General features: G+C 37.4%; 1 protein-coding gene across 4 annotated transcripts in view; it reads right to left on the bottom strand.

The window, feature by feature from the left end:
- Nucleotides 1-819: 819 nt before the first annotated feature.
- LOC127801230 (flap endonuclease 1) overlaps nucleotides 820-25,499 on the bottom strand; it is a 30,934-nt gene continuing 6,254 nt past the window's right edge. The window contains exons 8-18 of one of the 4 annotated variants that reach the window (XM_052336157.1): nucleotides 21,387-21,452; nucleotides 21,151-21,201; nucleotides 20,788-20,907; nucleotides 20,634-20,718; nucleotides 13,461-13,542; nucleotides 12,930-13,044; nucleotides 12,789-12,845; nucleotides 12,631-12,677; nucleotides 12,469-12,526; nucleotides 4,543-4,675; nucleotides 820-1,133 (exon numbers count right to left, since the gene is read on the bottom strand). In XM_052336157.1, coding sequence (XP_052192117.1) covers nucleotides 4,601-4,675; nucleotides 12,469-12,526; nucleotides 12,631-12,677; nucleotides 12,789-12,845; nucleotides 12,930-13,044; nucleotides 13,461-13,542; nucleotides 20,634-20,718; nucleotides 20,788-20,907; nucleotides 21,151-21,201; nucleotides 21,387-21,452 — 756 coding nt within the window. In that variant the 3' untranslated portion in view covers nucleotides 820-1,133; nucleotides 4,543-4,600. Of the gene's footprint in view, nucleotides 1,148-4,542; nucleotides 4,676-12,468; nucleotides 12,527-12,630; nucleotides 12,678-12,788; nucleotides 12,846-12,929; nucleotides 13,045-13,460; nucleotides 13,543-20,633; nucleotides 20,719-20,787; nucleotides 20,908-21,150; nucleotides 21,202-21,386; nucleotides 21,453-25,499 lie in introns of all 4 variants that reach the window. The other 3 variants (XM_052336158.1, XM_052336159.1, XM_052336160.1) reach the window with 3 other exon arrangements.

Raw genomic sequence — 25,499 nt, 5'->3', positions numbered from 1 at the left:
TTACAGCCAGAAGCACAAAACCAAGCTGTTGCAGGCTGCGGCTAAACTTCCAGGTACGAGTTACGGCTTATTCTGTGGAGATAACCAGGAAAATTTTGTTTGTACAACCGTATTTTCAACTATTACATATTTGTGCTGCTGCTCTAACTGAACAGGAGTTAATGAGGTATCAATTGATGAGGAGAAGGGGACCCTAACTGTCATTGGAACTGTTGATCCGGTCTGTCTTGCAGCTCAGCTGAGGAAGAAAGCAAAGGTAGCAGAAATCATGAGCGTCGGACCACATAAACCTAAAAAAAAGGACTCCCCTAAAGCTAAACTTTGCTTGCCTCCTTGTTACTGTCAGCGTTGCCAGTTTGTTGGTGTTGCCTACGCTCCTCATGAGGATCAATTCTGCTCTATACTATGAGACATTCTGTTCTCTACTGTGTTAATATGATGTGTTTATGCACTCAGAAATGAAATTTGTTCAGTTTCAAGTTTCAACGACTCTTGGCAACTTGCATATACACTCACTAGTTTAGGTTATGAAGGATTGAGTAGATGTGGGAAGATATCTTAAAAAACTGCCTAGCGTTACCAGCACCTTTCTGTTTGGGGATTTCAAATAACTACTTCATTGTAGTAGTCTAGTTCGGTCCAGTTAAGCACCCATAAGAAGTCCACTTCCCAGCCTTAGGTAGAGAGCTTGACCCCTAGGCATTGGTTTTTACTAATAGCAAGGAAATGAGAGGCAAACTTGGTTAAGTATCTCAAAATAGTCACCAATCTAAGTTATAGGAGCCATAGGCTGTCCCAAAATTCAATATGATGCTAGCATAGGAGAAAGTAAGAGAATTCATTTCCCTGAACCTTGTTTATGCATATCTCTCTATCATTTACATGGTGACTGGCAGAGAGGTTAAATACACCAATCTAGATGTGTACATGGAGAAGAAACTCTTACCTGTTTGACAAATTGTACACGAGTACAAACTCTCCTAAATCCATGAAGATAGTTCAGATTACATGAAACAAACATATTTGGAGGAAACATGATTAGATCGAGAGGTTCAATCCACATCTATGCAGCTTCTATGCTTCCTCCAGTACTCCATGGAACACAAGTGTCAAATAATCTGGGACTTGACAACCTGAAAAATAGTGGCTGCATAACCTGAGATATCAATTCCAGTCTCTATTCCAATAACGGAAATGATGATATAATGCTAAAGTAAAACTATATAGTAAGAATAAAATTCATCTACTTAGAACTGGAACCCAGCCATAGTTAATATAAAGGACAAACTATAAGTTAAAAACTAAAAACAATATTTGTGAAGTTAGACCTTCAAAATATTTTATCAAACATCCAAAAATCCTGCAGCAACATAATATTGATGGGAGGGGGAGAAGTCTGGTACAGTATAGAGATTAGGACCCAACAAGCATGAAGATGGATGAGATAGGTTGAGTAAATAGAGAGTTATCTTGGTAACACAGCCCCCTCAACAATCGGTTTCCTCTTCCTATGTGGAAAAGCACTCAGAAAAAATCACATTCATTGAGTAGATAGGTCAGGAAAGAGTGACTGTCCAAATCTTTTTTACCAACCCATATGCCTAAGGTCTAGGTGTGCCATCCCCCTTCCATATATTGGTGGAAGAGATGGAAAGACGTGCATGAATAGAAAAATGACATCATGTCATGTTTAGGAATCCATTATTCTATAATGTCATGTTTAGGAATAACCAGTGGCAAGTGTTTCTTCTTTTAATAAAAAAGAGGGTGAACAGCATAAGCACCAGGTCTAAAATTCTAGTTTGAATTGCTTCTGTAATACGTAACAATCATAAGCATCGCAGGAAACCTAATGCATTTAAAATATATGGGCTACAAACACCCTACAATCCCAGCCCTCTTTTATGATCTTATTTAATCCAGACTCTTCAGCCTTATAAAATGTCACATGACTACTTGTTTAAAAAAAAAAAAAAAAGTCTAAGGTTCTGCTTGCTTCAATGTAAAATATTTTGCATTGGAAAATAATTTATATATAAGAAAATATTTTATACAAAAATATTTTTCATCTTATTTTCAATGCTTAGTTTGCATATAATTGCATATTTTACAAAAGAATAATTTCCAATATTTTTCATAAAGAAGATATTTTTCAAAAATTAGATATATGCATATATGTGTGTATGAATATGTAAAGGTCAATATGTACATGTATGCGTATGTATATTATATGTATATACATGCAAATAAATATTGATATATGTACATATATTTACATATAGGTGTTTATACATATTTGAAAGATATTTTGAGGGAAAGAATCAGAATTTATTAGTTTTGGTCTGAATAAAAAAATGAGTTAAGAAAATTGAATTGATAAATCATTTTTCCCTTTTGAGGTAAAATATTTGTCATAAAAATATTTTCCATGTTTGTTGTCATCCAAACACTGGAAAATAGGTAAAACATTTTCCCCAAAAAATAAAATAACAGCCCACTAACTGCAGTAAAGCCAAATAGACTGAAGATTTGAAACAAATTATTCAAAACTCTAAAACATTAAACTAAATCCAACAGCTACTGAGGCTTCTTAGCCTTAAATTTCTTTTTGGATGCTCATCCATAAAGACAAGTTTTAGTTTGCACATTTTTTGTAATATTTACAAATAGAAAACCACATAACAGTCATATCACAACTAGTCTGCAAACATGGGAAGTTGAATATTGCAAATGAAAATTCGAAAGAAAGGCGATTAGCTATAAAGCGCAAGAAAAGAAAACATTGCTATCAGCCACATATGAAAATATATTTAATCAAGCAGCACGGTTCCCAAGATATTTAATTAACCACCACAGTTCCCACGTTGAAGGGGATTCCAGCCAACATGAGCTCATCACATCAAAGGTCTAGGTAAATGCTTTTACAACCTCAAACAGCACAAAGAAAAAGGTTGTATTACCCAGCAAATTAAGCCAATATTTTAGTCTCAATTTTTCTGTTCAACCTAAGAGGTCTGTCTTCATTATCATTCTTAGCCCAACTAATAATTTCTAGTTTTTTTTTTTTTTTATGTGCTAGATGAAAAGGAGAACTTATAATGTCTTTAATGCCTTCAGTCAAACCCAAGTCCAGCTATAGGGACCTGTAGCAGACTGACAGCCAGCATAAACAACAAATGTTCCCAAATAACACATAATGCCAAATCTTTTTAGTTAATATCAGATTATCAATCATTGTGGAGCAAAACTAGCTCTGCACATCAAACACATAGGGCATACGCACTAGTTTAAACAAAAAAAATGAAATCCAGTGCTCTTGCTATAATCAAAATGGAATTGGGAGTGGTCAACAGCATTAAGGGCAGTGGTAAAAACCATTGATCACTTCAAACAATCAAACTTAATAAAAAGGCAGTGCAAGACCTACAAAACCAATGCCTCACAGACAGGAACTGGATCTTTAAATGGAAACCTTTTTTTCCCCTAGAAAGGCATGCACAACTATATTGGAGAACATTCTCCCAAGGAAAATCTTTTACAATTTCATTGACTAGTTAACAACTGTTGTGGCCAAGATATAACAATAGATTTATAATATAGGAAATGTGATCTTGATGTCCACGTGTGAGGATGATCAAGAGACCGAAAGTAATCAGGTGGCCCTAAAAGATGATGGCTTGCTGATGCTGATGAGCGTTGCTTACTTATAACCAGGAGGTCTTAAATAACCGAGAGACCTCCGAGAACCGACTGGTGCCGAGAGGGCTGCAAAATGAACAAATGGTGAGAGGTGTGGGAAACCCACGCAAGCCCTCCGATGCTTAAGTCAGTCCTCAAATACTTGAGTGGCTGCCACGTGTCCCCCTCTCCCTCTTCTATAAATAGGACACTTGCCTCCTCCCTCAGGTACGCTCATGTTCACACCGAGACTCTATTTTTCTCTCAAGTATTTGAGGACTGACTTAAGCATTGGAGGGTTTGCGCGGGATCTCCCGCACCTCTCACAGTTTGTTCATTTTGCAGCCCTCTCGGTTCTCCAAAGCCAATCAGTACTCCAAGGCCAGTCGGTTCTCTAGGACCAGTCGATTCTTGGAGGCCTTTCTTGGAGGCCTCTCAGTTATTTAAGGCCTCCCAGTTATCAACAATCAACGCTCATCAGCATCAGCAAGCCATCATCTTTTAGGGCTACCTGATTATTTTTGGTCTCGTGATCATCCTCACACGTGGACATCAAAATCACCTTTCCTACATTATAAATCTATTGTTGTATCTTGGCCACAACAACAACAATTAATGATGGCACCACTTTCACAGAAATCACTGCAATACAAGTTGCTGGAAAAATATAGTTTTCACATGTCAAAAATAATTCACGAATTCTCTTGTGCTATTCTAATATATCACTATTTGAAAATCTGAGTAATTATGATGCAGCTAAGAGGGTAACACTAAATTAAGAGATTGATTTCTTGTTGCAGAAGAACAAATAAACAGCAATCAACAGAAAATTATTTCGGAAAAAAAAGAAAAAAAAAATCTCACCTGACATAAGTACAATTGGAGAAATTGATATGATCTTATACCTTCAATGCCAGCTCATCTACTTCTTCTTCCTACCACTGCCAACCTTTGACTTTTTGTTACTCATTTCCTTCTCATTCTTCTCAGTCGTGTCCTGTCATTTATGTCAGCAAAGAAGGGCACCGTAAACAAGATATAGTGCTGCAACCAAAACCATAAATCACATCCAGTATTCCGTAGGAAAATTTGCAGGAAGCTGATGAAATAAGCACTGTAAATAAATACTGCACCACGGACTGACCTAAAACCAGAACTTAAAAAGGACTGCTTAAACCAGACCATGTGATAAATTATTAATATATTGGCATGTGAAAATCCATGCATACTCAGCAAAAATAAAAAACAAAAATCCAAGTATACAATGTGAAGAAGTTTGGACTCTAAAACTCCTTGATTTATTATTCATATTAGACACACACATATGTGTATATATATATATATATATATTACAAATGGTATTTGCCCCTATGGACAGTTAAACACGGAAAAAACTACCCATATTATTTTGTCTAACTGTTCTTATATCTCTACACATGATTTTCTACACGCCCCTTCAAGCTGAGCTGTAAACATGAAGTAAGCCTAGGTTGGATCTTTACATCTTCAAACTAAGTTTTCGATAGACAGTTTCCAGTAGATCATTGGTATGTAGGAAATGCACCTTCAATTTTCTTTTTATGAAATGTATGTCTATTTAGATCACTTTGAACATGTTGAATTATTGCCAATATCTAATTAGACTACTAAAATATTAGGTGACTGAGGTCCGCTTGACAATGTCTCTACTATGTCTTTATGTTAGATTCCCAATCTGACAAGAGAATTCTCAATCGCTTGAGAACGGTTGATAGGAGGGAAATTGGGAATTTAAGGGGGAAGAATTGAGAGAATATAGAAAGAGAGAATGAGAATGGAGAGGGAAACTAAGTTCTAAATTCAATCATCATGTGGAGCTTGGCATGGATCAGCGGTTTATATACTGATCAGTAGCCCAAATTGGGCGCCAAAAGCACTTAGCCCACTTGTCCACTTGGCCTTACAACTTGCCTTAAGTGTGCTGGAAGCAGATCTAGCAAGTACTCACATGTATTATTGTCTTCGTGTAGTGTGGACCACTTGACTAATACCTGGGTGAGAGGGACTCCATGTCTGTGGATCACCCTCTTGTCCAAGATAGCAATTGGGACTACTTCTACTCTCTCCATAGGTGGTAGTGTAAGGGATGATTATTGCACTCCGATGGCTTTCTTGCGGAGGGAAACGTGGAACACAAAATGAATGTGTTCCTTCGAGCAATTGCAACCTGTAGGCTACTGCACCTATCTTCTCCAATATAGTGAATGACCCATAGTATTTGGGACTCAATTTGGATATGGGCTGGCAGCTCAATGACTTGAGGTGTTGTTGGCTAAGCTTCAAATAGACATCCTCCCCTACTGAAAACATTCTTTCACTTCTCTTCCTGTTAGCCAATTGTTTCATCCTATTTTATGCTCTAGCCAGCTCCGACTTAACCACCCTGATTGTATCTTGTCTTTGCTGCAAATATGCTTCAACTGCCGCCACTATAAGGTGTCCCCCAATAGCTAGTAACAACCTTGGCTTATAGCCATAGAGAGCCTCAAAAGGAGTCATTTTGGTCGAGCTATGGAAGCTCGAATTGTACCAACATTGAGCATTGGCCAAGCACTTATGCCATCCCCTGGCTGTAAAAAGCTGAAGCACCTTAAGTAGGATTCTAGACATTGGTTTACCCTTTCTAATTGGCCATCCGTCTTCGAGTGGTATGCAATAGACATTAGTAGCTTGGTGCCTAGAAATTTCATCAATTCCCTCCAAAACAAAAGAATGAATATTTTGTCTCTATCTAAAACTATAGACTGAGGAATTATATGTATCTTCACTACATTGTCCATGAATATTCTCACCACTTCCTGTGCCATGAATGGGTGGGATAGGCCCATGAAATGACTGAACTTTGAGAACCGATCAACCACTACTATTATGCAATCCTTCCTTTCTGACCTTGGAAGTCCTTCTATAAAATCCATAGTTATGTTTGTCCATGCTTGGTCTGGAATGGCTAAGGGTTGTACAAGACCCAGATGAGCCACTGTTTCATGTTTGCATCGCCTACATACATCACATCTCAACACATAGTCCCACACATATTTTTTATGCTGAGGCCAAAAGAATATCTGATGCACTTTAAGGTAAGTGTTTTGAACACCCGAATGACCTAGAGGAGACTTATGTAATGTTTGTAGTATCCTGTTTTTCAACTCCCCACTTTTTCCGATCACCAACCTGCCCTTATACCTTAGCACTCCATTGTTAAATGAATAATCTGGCCTATTATTAGCATCAAAGCTCAGTTGTTCCAACAACCCCTTGGTCCATTCTCCTTGTTGATAGATGTCTGTAACTTCTTGGAGCCAATCTGGTACCACTGCTAAAATGGCAGCATTCATTCCTTCTTCTTGGCAGTGAGACAAGACGTCTGCTGTTATATTCTCCTTCCCCTTCCTAAATTAGATCACATAATCCAATCCCATGAGTTTTGTCTTGTCCTCTTTCTGCAACTGGGTATGCAACCTCTGCTACAATAGGAACTTCAAGTTTTCATGGTCTGTTTTAATAATGAATCTTCCTCCCTCTAGATAGTGTCACCACTTCTCTACAACCATAAGGACTGTCATCAACTCCTTCTCGTAAGTAGTGAGTCCTTGGTGTCTGGGTGCTAAGGGTTGGCTGAGGAAGGCTAAGGGCATGCCATCCTAAGAAAGGATTGCCCCTATGCCATGGTTGCTAGCATCGGTTTCCAGCACAAATAGCTTGCTAAAATACGACAATCCAAGCATTGGTACTTCACTTGGTGCTTTCTTCAACTACTCAAAGGCCTCCTCAACCCTAGGGTTCCACTTAAAGCCATCTTTCTTCAAAAATTTAGTTAATGACTTGCTGATCATCCCATAATTCTTTACAAATCTTTTGTAATACCCGGTAAACCCTAGGAACCCTCTCAATGCCCTAATGCTGGTAGGTCTAAGCCATGCTACAACAGCCTCAATTTTCTTGGGATCTATGCCCACTCCATCCCTTGAAATTATATGTCCCAGATATTTCACCTGCTTTTGTGCAAAAGCACACTTTGACCGCTTGATACAATTGGTTGAATTTCAAGATCTCAAATGTAGCCTTAAGATGGTCTAGGTATTGATTAAAGGAGGGACTATAGACTAGAATGTCATCAAAGAAAACCAACACAAATTTTTCGAGGTATGGTTCAAAAATTTGGTTCACGAGGGTTGGTTAGGCCAAAAGGCATAACAGTAAATTCAAAATGGTTATGGTGTGTCTTGAAGGTTGTTTTGGGTATGTCATTTGGATCCATCCTAATTTGATTGTATCCTAATCTTAGGTCCAATTTTGTGAATACAGAGGCGTGTTTGAGTTCATCCAACAAGTCCTCAATGATTGGAATAGGGAATTTGTCTTTAATGGTAATGGCATTAAGTTGCCTATAGTCAATACAGAAACGCCATGTCCCATCTTTTTTCTTGACCAATAGAGCGAGTGAGGCGAATAGGCTATGGCTAGGTTGGATTATAGATTGGTTCAACATCTCCTTGACAAGTTTTTCAATCTCAAATTTCAATTTAGGGGGTATCTATAAGACCTAATGTTCATTGGTTCGGGATTAGGTTGAAGGGGTATTATGTGGTCCAAGGATCTTTTGAGGGACAATAACTTAGGTTCTACAAAAGTTCTTGGTATTCAACTAAAAGTACATCAAGTAGGGCCAATTAGTGTACCTGCCAAGTGGCTGTAGATGATTGACTCCCGAGTTTAGGATCTCCATTATTCCCAATCTCCAGCTGCTCAGTGGCCTCAATTAAGAATGGCTGTGCTACTTGGGATATCTTCCTCTTGAACAACTATTGTAATTTCTTCCCCTTGATCAATTTGCACATTCCCACTTCCAAGTTTCCTTGCAACACCACCCTCATTCCATCTTTCTCTAAGATCACCTCCATCTTGTTGAAATCAAAACTGATTGGACTCACTCCCCTTATCCAATCAACCCTGAGAACAATATGGCATTCCCCCAGCGTAAGTAATCTTAAATCAACCTGGTAATCTTCTCCTTGCATTTTCCAACAGAATCCCAAACAAGCAGATTTGCTGATGACCTTACTCCCATTCGCTATTGTTACTGACAGGGGTTGTGTGCTGGCTAGTGGCCACTTCATCCTCTTGGTTGTCCCTTTATCAATAAAACTGTGGGTACTCTCACTATCTATTAGGACCATGAGGGTATTGTCCTGTACCTTCCCCTCCACTTTGATAATCTTACTACCGGCCATTCCCTTGATAGCATGCAAGGAAATAGCTCCATTGCCTTCATCCTCCTCTTCAATCACAACCATTTCTTCCTCTCCTTCATCTTCCTCCCCTTCTAGTAGGAGTAATTGTTTCTTGCACTGATGCCCGGGGGAATATCTATCCCCGCACCTAAAGCATAGCCCAGCAGCTCTCCTCTGCTCAATGAGCTTATCCCTTTGCTGTAGACTCGGATTAGGAGGTGTAGTTGTGAAATATCTCACCCCTGTTCCTCCTCTAAAATTCTCTTTACTCTACATTCTCCCCCTAGATAACACTAAGCCTGGATTACTTCCCCTGTTCTGACTCCTCTGCTTCTTCATTAAGGCCTCCACAGTCAATTCCTATAAAGAGACTCCCTTAGTCGCTTCTTGTGCATTTTGCAATTTCAACATCTTAATCGTTGATCTGATCTCATCATTCAACCCTCCCACAAAGCTGGATACAAAATATTCTTCCGTCATGAAGGAGTTCCTACTCAACATGAGGAATTTCAATTCTTCAAATCGCAGTTGGTACTCTTGCATAGTACCATCTTGCTTCAGCCTATTGAACTCCTCCACAATATCCATCATTCCCCTTTCACCTAACCTTCCACACAATCCCTTGGGGAAGGCATCCCATGTATAAGTCTCCCTTACCTTGGACCATCCCTGGAACTGTATGTCCCCCACGTCATTGAGGTAAGCGAAGGCCAAGGTCACCTTCTGATCTTCTGGGATCTGGTGGATACTAAACAGCTTCTCACATCTATGTATCCACCGAGGCTTTTGTCCCTCAAACACAAGTAATTCCAATTTTGGTACTAGAAAACCAACTTAGTGCGGAGGAATTTGAATCTCCAGCCTCCTATCCATCAAATTCTCTCCAACCACTGTTAGATCTCCCTCCAATTCTGATGATCCAACAGCACGGTGGTTGTTTCCATGACCTAGTAGAATCGGCTCCATCTTATCTCTAAGGGGGAAATCAGGGGACATTCTTACCTAATTTTAGTTAGAGAACATGAGCATGAATTGTTGCTATTGGTCCCGTAGCAAATTTCAATGCTCTTCCATCTCTTCTATGATTTGTTCATGCATGCCCATGCGTAAATATGTGTGCAACCACTTTGTCATTGTCTCCAACTTCTGATTTACTGTCGATTCCAGCCTCCCTTCAGACATCAACACCGTCATTTGGTGCAATTGCGTTTTCATATGCTTCATCCGAGTGACATCAACCATGTCTAATTGCCCTTATTAATCGTTGACCAAGACCTTACTTTGATACCAATTTGTCAAATTCCCAATCTGACAAGAGAATTCTTAATTGCTTGAGAACGGTTGATAGGAGGGCAATTGGGAATTTAGGGGGGAAGAATTGAGAGAATATATATATATATATATAGAGAGAGAGAGAGAGAGAATGAGAATTGAGGGGGAAACTAATTTCCAAATTCATTCATCATGTGGAGCTTGGCGCAGATCAGCGGTTTATATACTGATCCGTAGCCCAAATTGGGCGCCAAAAGCAGTTAGCCCACTTGTCCACTTGGCCTTACAACTTGTCTTAGGCATGCTGGAACATTCCTCCAACTATGCCAAAAATGTGGCTTATTAAACAAGGCCTAATCAGTTTATTACATAAAGACTACAACCTACTAACGTGACACTTAAGTGTCAGAATATGTCTCCTTTGCGACATCCCAGATTTCTTGTGTCGTCTCGTAAAAGATGAGATTTTCTACGACTTCATTAATCATGGAATTGACAAGCCATGACATTACCATATTGTGTTCTGCCTTCCATGTCCCATACTTCAAATTTGTTGAATTCAGTTTAGAGACTTCACCATTACGATAGTTATCTTTTCTTTTGTTGCTTATGAACATCATAACCGAATGTCCATTAAAACTAGGAACAACGGGAACTTGAGAGGAAGAAGTAGAGAAATGGGATGACAGAGGAATTTTCTAATAAAAAATGCTCTGATACCATGAAAATGTTTGGATTGTAAAACCCATTAATCTATTATTCGAATTTGACACATATATATTACAAATGGTAACTGTCTCTATGGAAATAGTTAAATACAAAAAAAATTTGTCTAACTTAAGAAAACAAATAACTGTATAATGAATCAAATAAATTATCCCTATTATTTTGCCTAACTGCCCAACTGTTCTTATATTTCTGCACATGATTTTCTCCACAATGTTTCTTGCAACCCAGCCTACCAAAAGTAATAGTATCAATTAAGAGATAGGACTACTCCAAAATGGAAGAATCATCAAAATAAGGTCTCCATTCTCTAGTATATAATTTCAAATCCCTGGCAATATAGTAATGTAAGATAAATGAGTCAAATTGAAGGGACCAAAGCTAAGGAGGTTAATGTACAGTGCACAAAATTTCTAAAAGTTTGGGTCTAAAAGTTTGTTTAAATCCTAAACGGTTGCTAGAAATTTCAGGGAATAAAGGAGGTCCACTGATGTAGGGATGGGGCAAACAATATGTAATGTATTAAGATGTGTAAAAGATTGAACACAACCATATCAATTATCTTCATTCACCACCATCTCATAAAACTTCTCCATATAAAGATGGTGTTGAAACTTCATTTCATCATTACTCCGCCAGGGGATGTTATCCACTGCCAGTCCCAAGCCCGGATAAAAGAGGAGGGTTGCGTTAGGTAGCCGACAACCAGCGTAAAACCTAATCGGATCCAAATATAAATTCTAAACAAACTATCTGTTGGGGGGTAACCCACATAGAAGTCTAGAATTCATGTAGCCAACCCCACAATGGAATAAAGGCTGGATATGCTGTTATTGTTGTTGTTATATCCGATAAAAAGAAATTGCCAGTACTAAAGCTAAAGAGAACCAAGGACATTTTCAGAATTTAAATCATGTTCTTCTCTCCTCTTCATGAAGCGATAGCATACAAGGATTTGTTTTTTGGTAACTATATATAAAAGAACCACCTTAAAATGAGGTGAACTCTATACAAAGGAAAAAACAGAAATCCTTCAGGAAAAAAAAAAAAAGTCTTACTTGCAGGGAAAGTCATTGGTAAAATGAATTAACAACTAGCAAGAAGGGGAGATCTTCTATCACCCACAAAAAAGGGTAGCAAGTATGGTTCCCTTGGAACAAAGATATGTCTCTCTACACTCTTAAATGCACTATACTCCAACAGAGAGGGTTAAGTTGAAGGCCCAGAAAAGTAGTTTTGAAATTGTGAAGGCAAAAACCCAGCCAAAGCAGGTTGGTGTCACTCACAATATCTCAGAAACAGAAACTAGTATTTTTAAGAAGATTCTTCACAAAAAATAAAAAGAAAATAAAAAAAGAAAGATTTTGCCACAACATGAAACATCAAAACTAATTTTTGACAGATTATCCTACCAAACCATGCATCAAATGTTATTGTCTTGCCTCTTAGACAAATAGGTAGTGATGGGATACCTTGAATGCTAAATGGGAGCTGATGTGCTAACAACTGGTTTAAAGCATACCTTTCGTTTAATGGGAGCTGACGTGCTAACAACTGGTTTAAAGAATGATTCTAATCTGCTTAGAGGCAAAAGGAGAAAGATGAAAAGAAAGAAAAGAAAGTAAAGGAGTCAGGCATAAAGGTGTCTTGGAACACAGAATGGCATATCTGAAACATATCATACCGGCCCTGAGTCGACTTGTTTTTGGCTGCTTTAATTTTCTCTATCGCCTAAATTAATCAGAAAAACATAATTAGTTCAATAAGGATGCCATATCTAATTGGCAAACAAAGCCACAAGTTCAGAAAATAAGATATATGTAATAATAATTTGCAGAATACCTTTGTAATTCTGTCATTGTTGAACCCATTTTCATTGACAAGGAATTTTATCAATCCCTATAAACAAAATTAAGGGAAAGCACTGTCAACATTCCAAAGAAAGCACAAGAAATTTTGAAGTTCTAAATTAGATCCAATTACTTCTTCATCTGGAGCACCCCATTTAATGTCAAGCTGCCCGTCATCAGAGAAGACTAGTGGTTCTTTGAAAAGGCGCCGAGCCTCTTGATATGGCCAGTCCTCAGGTATTTGATACCTGCATATATAGGAAAAATAATTATAATAGTGACAAAAATCAGATGCACATGCAAACAAACTATAATGAAAAATCTTGAGGACAAATTCAAATGCGTATGAGAACAAATTCCACATGGTAAGACATGTTACATGAGCAAAAAATTAAATGTTTTTTAAAAAATTTAAGTGCATGGTAATAGATGTACTTCAGAATCATCTCTTGCTAACATGTATCAAAAATGATAATTATGCTATCATTAGATAAAACCTACAGTAGGGGGCATAAAAAAAACATTTCAAAACAGAATAGAAAATCTAGATTTAATTACTAGGCCTCAGCAATCACAAATTCAATGCATTTTTCAGTCTCTCACATTCTTCAAAACTAATTGACTTGATACATAGCAATCGGGGAAAAAAAAATGAATGGAACACCTCTCTTTGTTTATGTTCTCCAATATCTTCTCTATAGAGCCATGTTGCCGGATAAGCTTTAAAGCAGTCTGGCCCCCAATACCTGAAGCAAAGTATAACACTCAAGGGAAGCACTAGGCAATGCTTAACAACATATCTTAAATAGGAGAAAGAAAGTAAACCTTTAGATGAGAGATAGTTATAAAACTATAACAGGAGAAAGAACAGAAATAAAATATACAAAATCCATTACTATGAGTAATCATCATTTTTCAATTCTTATCATTATTAAACATGAAAAAAAATAATATAATAATCTGAAAAATTAAACTTTTGGTAAAATATAAGTGATGTTAGTGTTATATTAAGGAAGGCAAAAAAACATAAAAAAAAAAAGAAAAAGAAAAAGGAGAAATGATTTAGACATACCTAGCGTAGGTGGTGAATGTGGCAACCATATTTGCAAGAATGTGAAACAAAAGCCAAAATAATACAACAACAATCACAAGCCTTAATCCCGTTAAGTGGGTTGACAACACTAATTCTAGACCTCCAGCCATCTCTATCCATAACTATATCATGTGTAAAGTCATTACATCATGTCATGTTTAAGGTTCCCCGCCAAGTTTTCTTTAGTCTTTCTCTCACCTTACAGGTGTGGCTATCAATCTTCACATATCCAAAACATCCTTTATTGTAACTCTTAATCTTATCCAAACCATCTTTTATTCCATGTGATTATTTTTTTCTTGTATCGCAGCACATCAACTATAACATTATTATCTCAATAAAATTATGGGTGTCAACGGTTCAGATTGGTCCAGTTCTATAAGAATTCAATAACTGAATTATTTTTAACGATTCCGAAAAAATAAGAACCGTAATCGAATCATTACATATACAAAACCAAATCATGACCAATCTGTCACACCGGACTGGTTTCGGTTTGATTTCAATTCTATCCAATTAACATTTAGCTTCTAAACATTTTCACAAAATATGAAATTACAAACAAATTTGTTAATTAAAATAAATCCATAACTTCATTAATGATTCAAGTCTTGAAGTAAAAGTAGAACAAAATAATTCATAGACTACTTTATCAAATGAGATTACATCGACCATTTAGTATAGCAATAGCACATAAAAGTCTAGAAATAAAAGAGTTCATAAATAACAATAACCAACAACAAAAAAAGAAATAAACAAAAACTAGCAGATTAAAATTATAATATATATAAGTATAATATCGGTTCTAGTTCAGTTCGAACCACGGTTTGAAAAAAAGAAAAACCAATAACCAAACCAAATATATCAATTCTTAATTTTTTAGAACCAGAACCTAACCTTTGAACCATAGAACCAATCCAAAAGGCACGGTTCGGTCCGATTTAGTCCGGTTCACCGATTTTCAGATATTTTTTGAGACCCCTAGATAAAATATTTCGCATACGTTGGTGCTTAACTACCCAACATTCTAAGCCATAAAACATAGATGGTCTTCTGGTCATCCAATAAAACTTCTCTTTTAGCTTTGAAAGGATTTTCAAATTGCACAAGTGCTAGCGCACTTCTCTATTTTAACCGTAACATTTTGAGTCATACAACATAGATGGTCTTATAGTTGTTCGATAAAACTTCTCTTTTAACTTTAAAAGGATCGTAGGATTGCATAAATTCTGGCGCACTTCTCTGCTTTAACCGTCTTGTTTTTATCCTATGAGTATCGTCTTCCATAATTAGCCTTTCTTTTTGAACAATTGATCCAAGATATTTTTTTCTAGGATGCTCCAATCTTCTAGTCTTGCAATAACATCATTCACACTTATATTTTTACTAAACCTATTTAATTTAAAACAGTTGCATTTTAATATGTTTCTTAATTATTCAAGTTTATAATTCAAACTTTCTTTTGTCTCATCCACCAAGACAATATCGTCTTTAAATAACATACACCAAGACAGTTCTTCTTAAAGTTCCTCTTCCAAATATGACCAGAACACATTAGGGATGCTTAAATGTGATACTAATTGAACAATTCTAGTTCCTAAGATTTGGAACCTGAGAACCACAACTGAATTTGTGGAAATCCAACACATTCATTGATTTCACGGGAAGACTACTACTTATACAATATTCTATGCTATCTACTCCTAAACTTTAAAAGATAAATACAAACGAGAAGATAACAGTAAAACATAATTTAAGCTATAAATAAGAAAAGATAACAATCATATCTATTCCTAATATTCCTCCTGATTTCTAAGATCTTTATCTTTAATTAAATTATGCTGCCTTTATCTCCTTTAGTACCGGTAGCACTCCTCATTTAATTAGGACTCTCCAACACCCTCCCTCAAGCTAAAGAATAGATATCTCTCATTCCTAACTTATTGATAAGAGTCTCAAAACCTGATCTGGTCATGGATTTAGTGAGCACATTCGCCTCATGTTCTGCTGTAGGAACATATATCAGCTTTATATCTCCTTTAATCTCCCGTTGGATGAAACTTCAATCAATCCTGACATGTTTCATTCTATCATGCTGAACCAGATTGTTGACAATGCTTATAGCTGATTTACTATCACTATAAAGCTTTGTTGGCTTTGTTAATAGTAGTTGTAGATCCTCCATTAATCTTACCAACCAAATTAACTCACAAATACCTTGAGCAATGGCCCTAAATTCAGCTTCAACAGTGCTTCTTGCTACTACAGATTGCTTTTTGCTTCTCCATGTGACTAGATTGCCCCACAATTTTGTGCAAAAACCAGATGTAGACTGGTTGTCCATCACTGATCCTGCCCAATCTGCATCAGAGTATCCTTCAGCCCCCCTTTCATTACTTTTTTGAAATAATAACCCCTTACCTGGTGTTCCTTTTAAGTACCTCAAAATATGATATACGGCTGCCATATGTTGTTGGGTTGGAGCATACATAAATTGGCTTATGATACTCACTGAATAGGCTACGTGTGGACGAGTTAAGGACAAATAAATTAGCCTTCCGACTAACCGTTGATACCTTTCTTTATCCACTTGAGGATCATTATCCCTCTTCACATATTTCCAATTTCTCTCTAAAGGAGTATATCTTGGTTTGCATCCAATCATTCCTGTATCCCTTAAAAGATTAGAGTATATTTTCTTTGAGATATTATCATACCTTCTTTGCTCCTTACTACTTCTATCCCCAAAAAATACTTCATTGTTCTCAAGTCCTTTACCACAAATTCTGCCATCAGCATCCATTTTAGGGCTGCAATTTCATAAACATCATCCCCTGTGACAATTATATCATCTACATGCACAATCAAAATGCATCTTTTTTCATTGGTATGTTTGATAAATAGAGTGTGGTCTGCCTCCCCTTGTTTGTACCCAAATTGTATCAAAGTAGAGCTAAATTTCTTAAACCATGCTCTAGGAGATTGTTTTAAGCCATAGAGAGATTTATAAAGCTTACATACCTTGCCAATCTTTTCTTCTTTCTCAAAACCGGGTGGAATCTTCATATACACCTCTTCTTCTAATTCTCCATTTAGGAATACATTCTTAATATCAAACTGAAATAGTTCCCAATCTAAATTCACAGCAATGGATAATAACACTCTAATGGAGTTTAATTTAGCCATTGGAGCAAAGGTTTTTTCATAATCTATCCCATAGGTTTGAGAACAACCTTGAGCAACCAGACTAGCCTTATATCTGTCCACACTCCCATCTGAGTTGTATTTAACCGTGAACACCCATTTGCAACCAATAATCTTCTTGTTTTTCGGAAGGTCAACAACTTCCCATGTGTGATTGCCATTGAGTGCCCTCATTTCTTCCATTACTGCCTCCTTCCATTTAGGATCAGCTAACGCTTCTTGAATGTTTCGGGGTATAACCACTCCATCCAAAGTGGTAATGTAGGCCTTGAATTTGGGAGACAACCTGGAATATGTCAAGTAATTTGATATAGGATGCTTCACACATGATCTTATTCCTTTCCTAATAGCAATAGGAAGATTCAACTCACTGTTAGCAACAGTATTTTCTCCCTCAGTTGTTGGACCTTCTCTCGGTTCCAACAGTTGGCTGAGTTGAGGAGTTGGATTTTTTCCTCTCCTTGAATAAACTTTTACTGGTTTTTCCGAGCCCAAATCTTCTCCTATATCAGTCTCCATAGGTCTTGCTAGATTTTGGGATTCTTGAGAGGAAGGAATACTCGGACAGTGAGGCTTAAAGAAAGCTGGCTGAGGATGATCAACTGCAGTAGTTTGATTTGAATCATAATTAGGAATGGGTTGGAGGATTGGGAATGGAATGAGCATAGTTACAGTAGGATCCCAATGTTGCCCTTCATTTGGGATGTGGTATTTGAGTAGTATGACTCATTCTCCACAAAGATTACATCACATGAGATAAGAATTTTCTGTGATGTAGGACAAAAACACTTATAACCTTTTTGGGTAGGAGGATACCAAATGAATATACATTTTGATGCTCTTGGTTCAAGTTTGTGTTGATTTGGACTGGTTTGATAGACATATACCACACATGCAAATACTTTGGGAGGAAGAGTATTTAGGATTCGAACGTGACGAAAATTGGATGTGAGGTTGTGCAAGGGGTTTGGTAGTTTATGACTTTGGAAGGCAGCCTATTGATTAAATACGCAGTTGTTAGGACTGCCTACCCCCAATATCTATTAGAAATAGAGCTAGTGAACATAAGAGACCTAGCCACTTCAAGCAAGTGTTGATTTTTTCTATCAAGTATCCCATTTTGCTAGTATAAGGACAAGTATTTTGATGGAAGATCCCATTGGTAGTTAGATATTGGGTGAATGGATAGAAAAAATATTCTCGGCCATTGTCAGTCCTAAGGATACAAATAGAGAACTCAAAGACATTGAAGATGAGTTTATGGAAATTCTGAAAAATAGCACATGCTTCGGACTTTTCTTTCATTATGTATACCCAACACACTCTTGTATGGTCATCAATAAAAGTTATGAACTATCTTGCACCATTCAAGTTTGGAACTCTAGCCGGTCCCCATATATCACTATGAATTAAGTGGAAAGGTTTAGAAGGAGTATATGAGTTCAGTTGATGAGTGTTATGGGTTTGCTTGGCAAGAATGCAATGATCACACTTAAGTACCAACTTTTCTTTATTGATAAATAAGTTAGGATACAAGTGTTTCAAATATGAAAAACTAGAATGACCAAAACGTCTATGCCATAATAAAATTTCAGAATCCAAACTAACAGTTAGAGAAAACTTATGTGGTACTTGACTAAGAAAATTCTTGTTATCGGAAAACCAATAGAGTCCATCCTTCTCCTCAGCACTGCCAATCATCTTCCTCGAGGATTGATCCTAAAAAATACAATATGAGGGAAAGAATGTCACAATGCAATCCAAATCCTTTGTTAATTTGCTCATTGATAACAAACTATATTTCAGATTTGGCACATATAACACTGATTTAAATAATAAACCAGCCACATAGACACTTCCCTTTCCTTTTACCAAAGATTGTATTCCATCAGCCATCAAAACAGTTGGATCTTTTTCTCCCATCTGAAAAACATTAAGTGTGGTAGTAAATCTGGTCATATGATCGGATGCCCCAGTATCTACCACCCAATCATTCTTATTCATTCTCATAGTAGTCAAGGACAAATGCTGGTTACCTTTTTGTGCCATAGATGCTAAGTAACTTGGTGCTGCATCCTCTGATTCCTTTGCAATATGAGAGTTTTGCAATAGTTTCTATAGAAACTCAATCTGATCGTGAGTTAAACCCATACTTGTTCCTTTCTCACTTGTAGGGGCACTTGTTGCCGCATAGGCTGATCTCTCTTTCTCCTTCTTAGGCCTAGGTTTCCAGTTTGGGGGTTTCTCATGCAACTTCCAGCAGGTACTCTTGGTGTGATAAGGTCGGTTGCAATGTTCACACCATTGCTTCTCCTTAGGAATTTCTTCCCTTTTTGCAATAATGAGGGTTGATCCTGAATTGGGTTCAGTTTGAGTTGGCATCATAACTCTTTTCCTGCTTTCTTCCCGCCTTACCTCTGCAAACGCCTCTCGAAGGGATGGTAAGGGCTTTGTGCCTAAGAGTCTTCCTCTTACCTCATCCAAATCCTGATTGAGCCCTTGGAGGAAGTCAAAAATCCTCTTCTTTTCCAGCATTTTGCTGTACTTTTGGCTGTCTTCTGCACACTTTTAGTTAGGATCATAAAACAGATCCATCTCTTGCCATAGCTCCATCAGATTATTGTAGTATTCAGTTACACCAAGACTGCCTTGCTTGATGGTTTGAATTGCAGCTCTAATCTCAAAGCATTGTGCTGTATTTTCAAGGTCCAAATAAATCTCCTGAACAGCCTCCCAAACCTCTTTTGTCGTTTTGTAAAACAGATAGGGTCGGCCTATCTTTGGCTCCATTGAATTGATAATCCAAGCCATCAAGATTGAGTTCTCTACCTCCCATCTTTGATAATCTGCTGAATTCTCTGGTGGTGTTGAAGTTGCCCCGGCTAGGTAGTCATATTTCCCTTTGCCTTTGATCACCAAGGTCACGGATTGAAACCATTCTCTAAAGTTTCTTCCGTTCAACCTATGTTGTGTGATCTGTAAGATATTGCTATCCAAAGATAGGATGTTGGTAGACATCACAGTCGTTGGATTTGCAGGTTGTTGAAGGGCGGAATTGACGGATGAATCTGCTGCTATTGGAGCTGCATTCCCATGGCCTTGCGGATCCACATGTTCTGGATTTTTAGGCTAGACAAAGCCGAGCTCTGATACCATGAACAATTCTGGTTCCTAAGATTTGGAACCTGAGAACCACAATTGAATTTGTGGAAATCCAACACATTCATTGATTTCACGGGAAGACTACTACTTATACAATATTCTATGCTATCTACTCCTAAACTTTAGGAGATAAATACAAACGAGAAGATAATAATAAAACAGAATTTAAGCTATAAATAAGAAAAGATAACAATCATATCTATTCCTAATATTCCTCCTGATTTCTAGGATCTTTATCTTTAATTAATTATGCTGCCTTTATCTCTTTTAGTACCGGTAGCACTCCTCATTTAATTAGGACTCTCCAACACTAATTGTACAGCCTAAAAACTCTTAACTATCCTTAACAATAATGATACTGGAAAAAAGTTACATTACCCCGAATGCTATCACAATAATCACACCCACAAAGAATGCACAAGTCAATGAATTGATCCATGGTAAGATTCAGCTCCTCCAAAACCTGGAAAGAAAAATCAGTTTAGGAAACAATAAATAGAACATTAAGCAATACAAGAATTCTCTAATGCACCTTTGAAATGTCAAATTCCATCACTGGGACTTTTTTTGAGCTCGGATCCATTAAATGGCGAAGAAATTTAGGAGCTCCAAAAGTTAGGGAATCCATGTCTTCAGAGGCAACTGCATAAACCTGATGCACAAAAAAAGTTGAATAGATACAAACTTATCATTTTTCATTTACCAAGGTCGTGTAATTGCATCTTATTGGTAGAATTTGAGATCACAGATTCATCTCTTATACCAATTCACTATGAAATATGACAACAATAATGATGCCAACACAATAACACAATGCATCACACATGATGGAATTTCTAGAACATATTAGTACAACCTAAAACAACAAAATTAACATGAAAAGCCAGATCCTTGCCTTTCCAGATTTGCAAAGTGCAGCACATTGTGCTTCGGCCTCAGAAGGAGCCTAAGAAAACCATGAACACAAAAGGAAGTGTAAATTTAGCTTGCCATTTTTCATTTTTTTTGTTCACCAAAAGATAAGCATCTAACCAATACAACTGCAAAGGTTAACACCTGTAACCTTAGCCAAAAAAAGAAAGTACCACCAGTGCAAATAAAAGAAGAAAACCGCTATTTTCACTTTCTCACCTCAATGATGGGCACTCCCATGAGCCTTAGAATTTTTTTACAGTCTTCGTTGTGTTGCTTTGTGACCTGCAAAACCAACATGGCCTCAACAGCATGCTTTAACAATGGGAAGACAAGTTCACAAGAAAGATAATGCTAACTTTGCTAGCAGTCACTAGCAAAATGACCTTTCCAAAATAAGCCGATAAGATCAACATAACCACCACCACTGTCAGGTTCCTAATCTAACAAGTGAAATCGAGAATGGCAAAAGGAAGGAAGAGGGAGGGTTTGAGAGAATTTAGAGGGAAAGAAAAGTGAAATTTAGGAGGGAGAAGAATTAAGAAGGAAATTGATTTCCTGATTTCATTCAACATAAGAGAAAAGGCATAGATCAGCCCTCTTATACTGATCTATGGCTCAGTTGGCACCAAAAACGGTTATGCCTTTTTCCCATTTGCCTTACAACTTGCTCGGCACATGCTGGAACACTTCTCCAACTGTGATTTAACCGAGGCTTTTATTTACATGGGCTCAGCCCAATAGATCTAGGCCTAATGCCGAATACATTGGCCTAATTATCTAACAACCACCACCTCCCGAAATCCCCCCCCCCCCCCCCAAAAAAAAAAAAAGAGAAAAGAAAAAGCAACCATCAAAATGGTAGAACAATCTACTTGCTAGATTAGGACTTGTTTGTAGAAGATAGAGAAAGCGAGTATATAAACCAATCCCATACAACGCAAGCCGTACCTCTTATAACTCATCAAAATCTATTTTTTTAATTATAAGAATTAACAAAAACAACCCGATTGCAAACATATTTTTGAATGGGCACTGTCTTGGATGTTTTCTCTATAGTAGTTTTCGACTTAAACTCCCGAGATTCTCATTATATTCTTGACGCGGTCTCTCTAATTGGGAATGCATCATTTTCAGGGATCATTAGATTGCCTGAAACCTTGTGGATACATGGTGAACTTTGGGCAATCCTTCGGTTTACTAGACCCTGTTCCTTTATCCAATCGGGAGGTGAAGAGGTTCATCTATGTGGTTCCGTATTGCTGGTATATAGAGATAGGTGTTGGGAATAAGATGTGTCACTCTCGTCGGTAATTGATGGGGTGAACATCCTATGTAATCTACTGTTAGTGTGACTGGACAGTCCCTAACCAGGGCAGATTGAATATCAAAAAAAAAGTTTTTTGAGGTGTCATCTAATCACATTGACGAGGTCAGACACATAGTTACTGAGTTTGTGAGTTTATCACTCCATGACTCTCGCTCAATTGGGAGATCAGGTGATGGAAGAATTATAACACACAGTAATCATCAGTTGTAAAAGATTTACTTGAAGTTAGATTTCACTGCTACTTATATTGTCCTGAACCATAACTAAGTGCTATCCAGGAACTCTCAAATTGTCATTGGGATATGGAGAGATTCCGGTGATTGGTCAAAAAGTTGATCGATATTGAAAGGGGTTTCAATGCATCTTAGGGAATAACGGATCAAACATTGACTTGCTGGCCTCGAGAGTCGACTTTCCTGTGGCGGAAGTCAACTTTCGCCAAGGCAAGAGTCAACTTTCGATCACCCAGTTGTCGCTCCAATTGGGTGCCACGTGTTGGCTGATTGGAGAGGGTCATGGGTGAGGCGATGGCTGATTTTGGGGCAGCAAATAAATTGAAGAAGCAGTACATTTTACTACTTCCTCTTGTGGCTTGTCTTCTTCCTCTGCTTCCTCTATAAGATATGCGCTGCGAAATTAATACACGTGAGGGTCAAGCAGGAAATTAATACGCGTGAGGGTCACGCGAGTAAAGGTGATACAACAACCCCTATATCTAGCTCGAGAAGGAGAAACTAGAACTATACCAAACAGCATGTTAGGTGGTGGACTAACTAAGACCACCACATCGTGAGGTGGAGCGGTCTCAGTACAAAAATGGTTTCTGTACCAACTCTACATCAGGTTGTAGGTATGTGTGCATTCATATTCATATGATGAATATGTGTGTTGACTAAATACCCAATCTGCGTGCATGGCGTGTATATGATTCCATAGCTATCTACCACTTCAAGGCATTGATATAGCATATCGTCCTTTCTTAGATCTAGGATCCAACTTCTCTGTCATCAACCTCTTTACATGCACCGAGCAACCCCAAATCTTAACATGCTTAAGACTCGGCAGTTTCCCAACCCATATCTCATATGGAGTAATCGAGACAGATTTAGTTGGAAATTGATTTATCAAATAAATCGCAATAAGAATTGCATATCCCAACAATGAAATTGGCAAATCCGTGTAGCTTAGCATAGACCAAACCATGTCCAACAAAGTCTGATTCCTACATTTAGTCACACCATTCAATTGTGGTGTATAAGGAGGAGTATAATATGAAACTATACCACAAGACTTAAGATAATCAATAAACTCAGTACTCAAGTATTCACTTTCTCGATCAAATCAAAGAATCTTGATACTCTTTCCCGTTTAGTTTTCTACTTATGCCTTGTATTCTTTGAACTTTTCAAAAACCTCATACTTGTACTTCATTAAATACACGTAACCATACCGTGACAAACCATTAGTAAATGTTACAAAGTAAATATAACCACCCTAAGCCATAATATTTATGAGCCCACATACATCTTAATGTATTAATCTTAACAGTTTAGTGGCCTTTTTCCCTTGCCCAACAAAAGGAGACTTGGTCATTTCATTCTATGTGCCCTTTCTATCTTGATGTATTTTTCCAACACCTACTCCCATAAACAAATAAGGTGTTTCATCAACAAATACAAAGTAACTGTTGGACAAAATAAGGAAGATTCGAAAGTTAAATCAAGAAGATTCAAAAGTTAAAATAAAGGAATTATCCTTGTAGATTATTATTGTATTTCAAGTTTATATTTTAAGTTTGAAATTTGTATTTTAAGTTTGATTTATTCCTAATCTTTAGGAGATAAAGTATTCCAAATCTTATCCTAAAATATAGGAGATAAGATAAGGAACTCATGTGTATATATGCAGTTGTATTTTCCAAGGATTATTCGATCAAGCATCTTTAGTTTCTGCTTGTTTCATGGTATCAGAGCTTCATAGAAAAATCCTAAAACTTCCGTTGTTCTTCTCCTTCCTTTGAAATCATGGCCTTCGATCACCAAAACCCTACCCTAACTGAAGTTTCCGCCACAAGCTCTCCAAATCCACTTCCTTCTCCAGTTCCAGCCCTTTCTTCCCAGAATCTGTCAGCCAATCCAATTGATAATCATCCCCTTCAAATTACTCATCACAAGTTGAATGGTAGTAATTTTAGGGAGTGGTTTCAGTCCATGTTATTGGTGATCAAAGGGAAAGGCAAATCCAGCTACCTCATAGGGGATATTCCTGCTCCTCCAACCGATTCAGCCACCTATGGCACTTGGGAAGCAAAAAACTCAACCATAATGACATGGTTGATTAATTCAATGGAGCCTAGACTTGGGAGGACTTATCTATTTCACATCGCCAAGGAGATTTGGGATTCGGTCCAGGAGATGTATTCCAACCTAGAGAACTCCTCTCAAAGTTTTGAAATAAGATCAGCCATCAAAACCACAAGACAAGGTAACATGAGTGTGGCTGATTATTTTAATGTATTGGTTGAGTTATGGCATGAAATGGATTTATTTCACACTATAGATTGGGAATGTAAGGCTGATAGCAACAGGTATTATAAGATGATTGAAAATGACAGAATATTTGATTTCCTTCATGGATTAAATTCTGATTTAGATGAAGTAAGAGGCCGGATTTTAGGGACAAAACCTCTACCATCTCTTAGGAAAGTTTTTGCCGAGGTAAGAAGGGCAGATAGTCGAAGAAAGGTAATGTTGCATCAACCTAATGATCTAAGTATTACTAACCAGAATTCTTCTGCTCTAACAGCTGTTAGACAGGGAGAAAATTCCTTAAAAGGATCGGGGAAGGAAAAACCATGGTGTGATCACTGTAAAAGGCCATATCACAACAAAGATTCCTGCTGGAAGATACATGGCAAACCTGCCAACTGGAAGCCGAGAAACAAATGAGAAAATTTTCAATCAGCCTATGTTGCCAAGGCACCTAGTGAAGAAGGAAATAAG

The sequence above is a fragment of the Diospyros lotus genome, chromosome 5 (assembly GCF_014633365.1).
Source record: "Diospyros lotus cultivar Yz01 chromosome 5, ASM1463336v1, whole genome shotgun sequence".
Lineage (NCBI taxonomy): Eukaryota > Viridiplantae > Streptophyta > Magnoliopsida > Ericales > Ebenaceae > Diospyros > Diospyros lotus.
The sequence above is the reverse complement of the archived record's forward strand: the minus strand, read 5'-3'. Positions and strand labels throughout refer to the sequence as shown.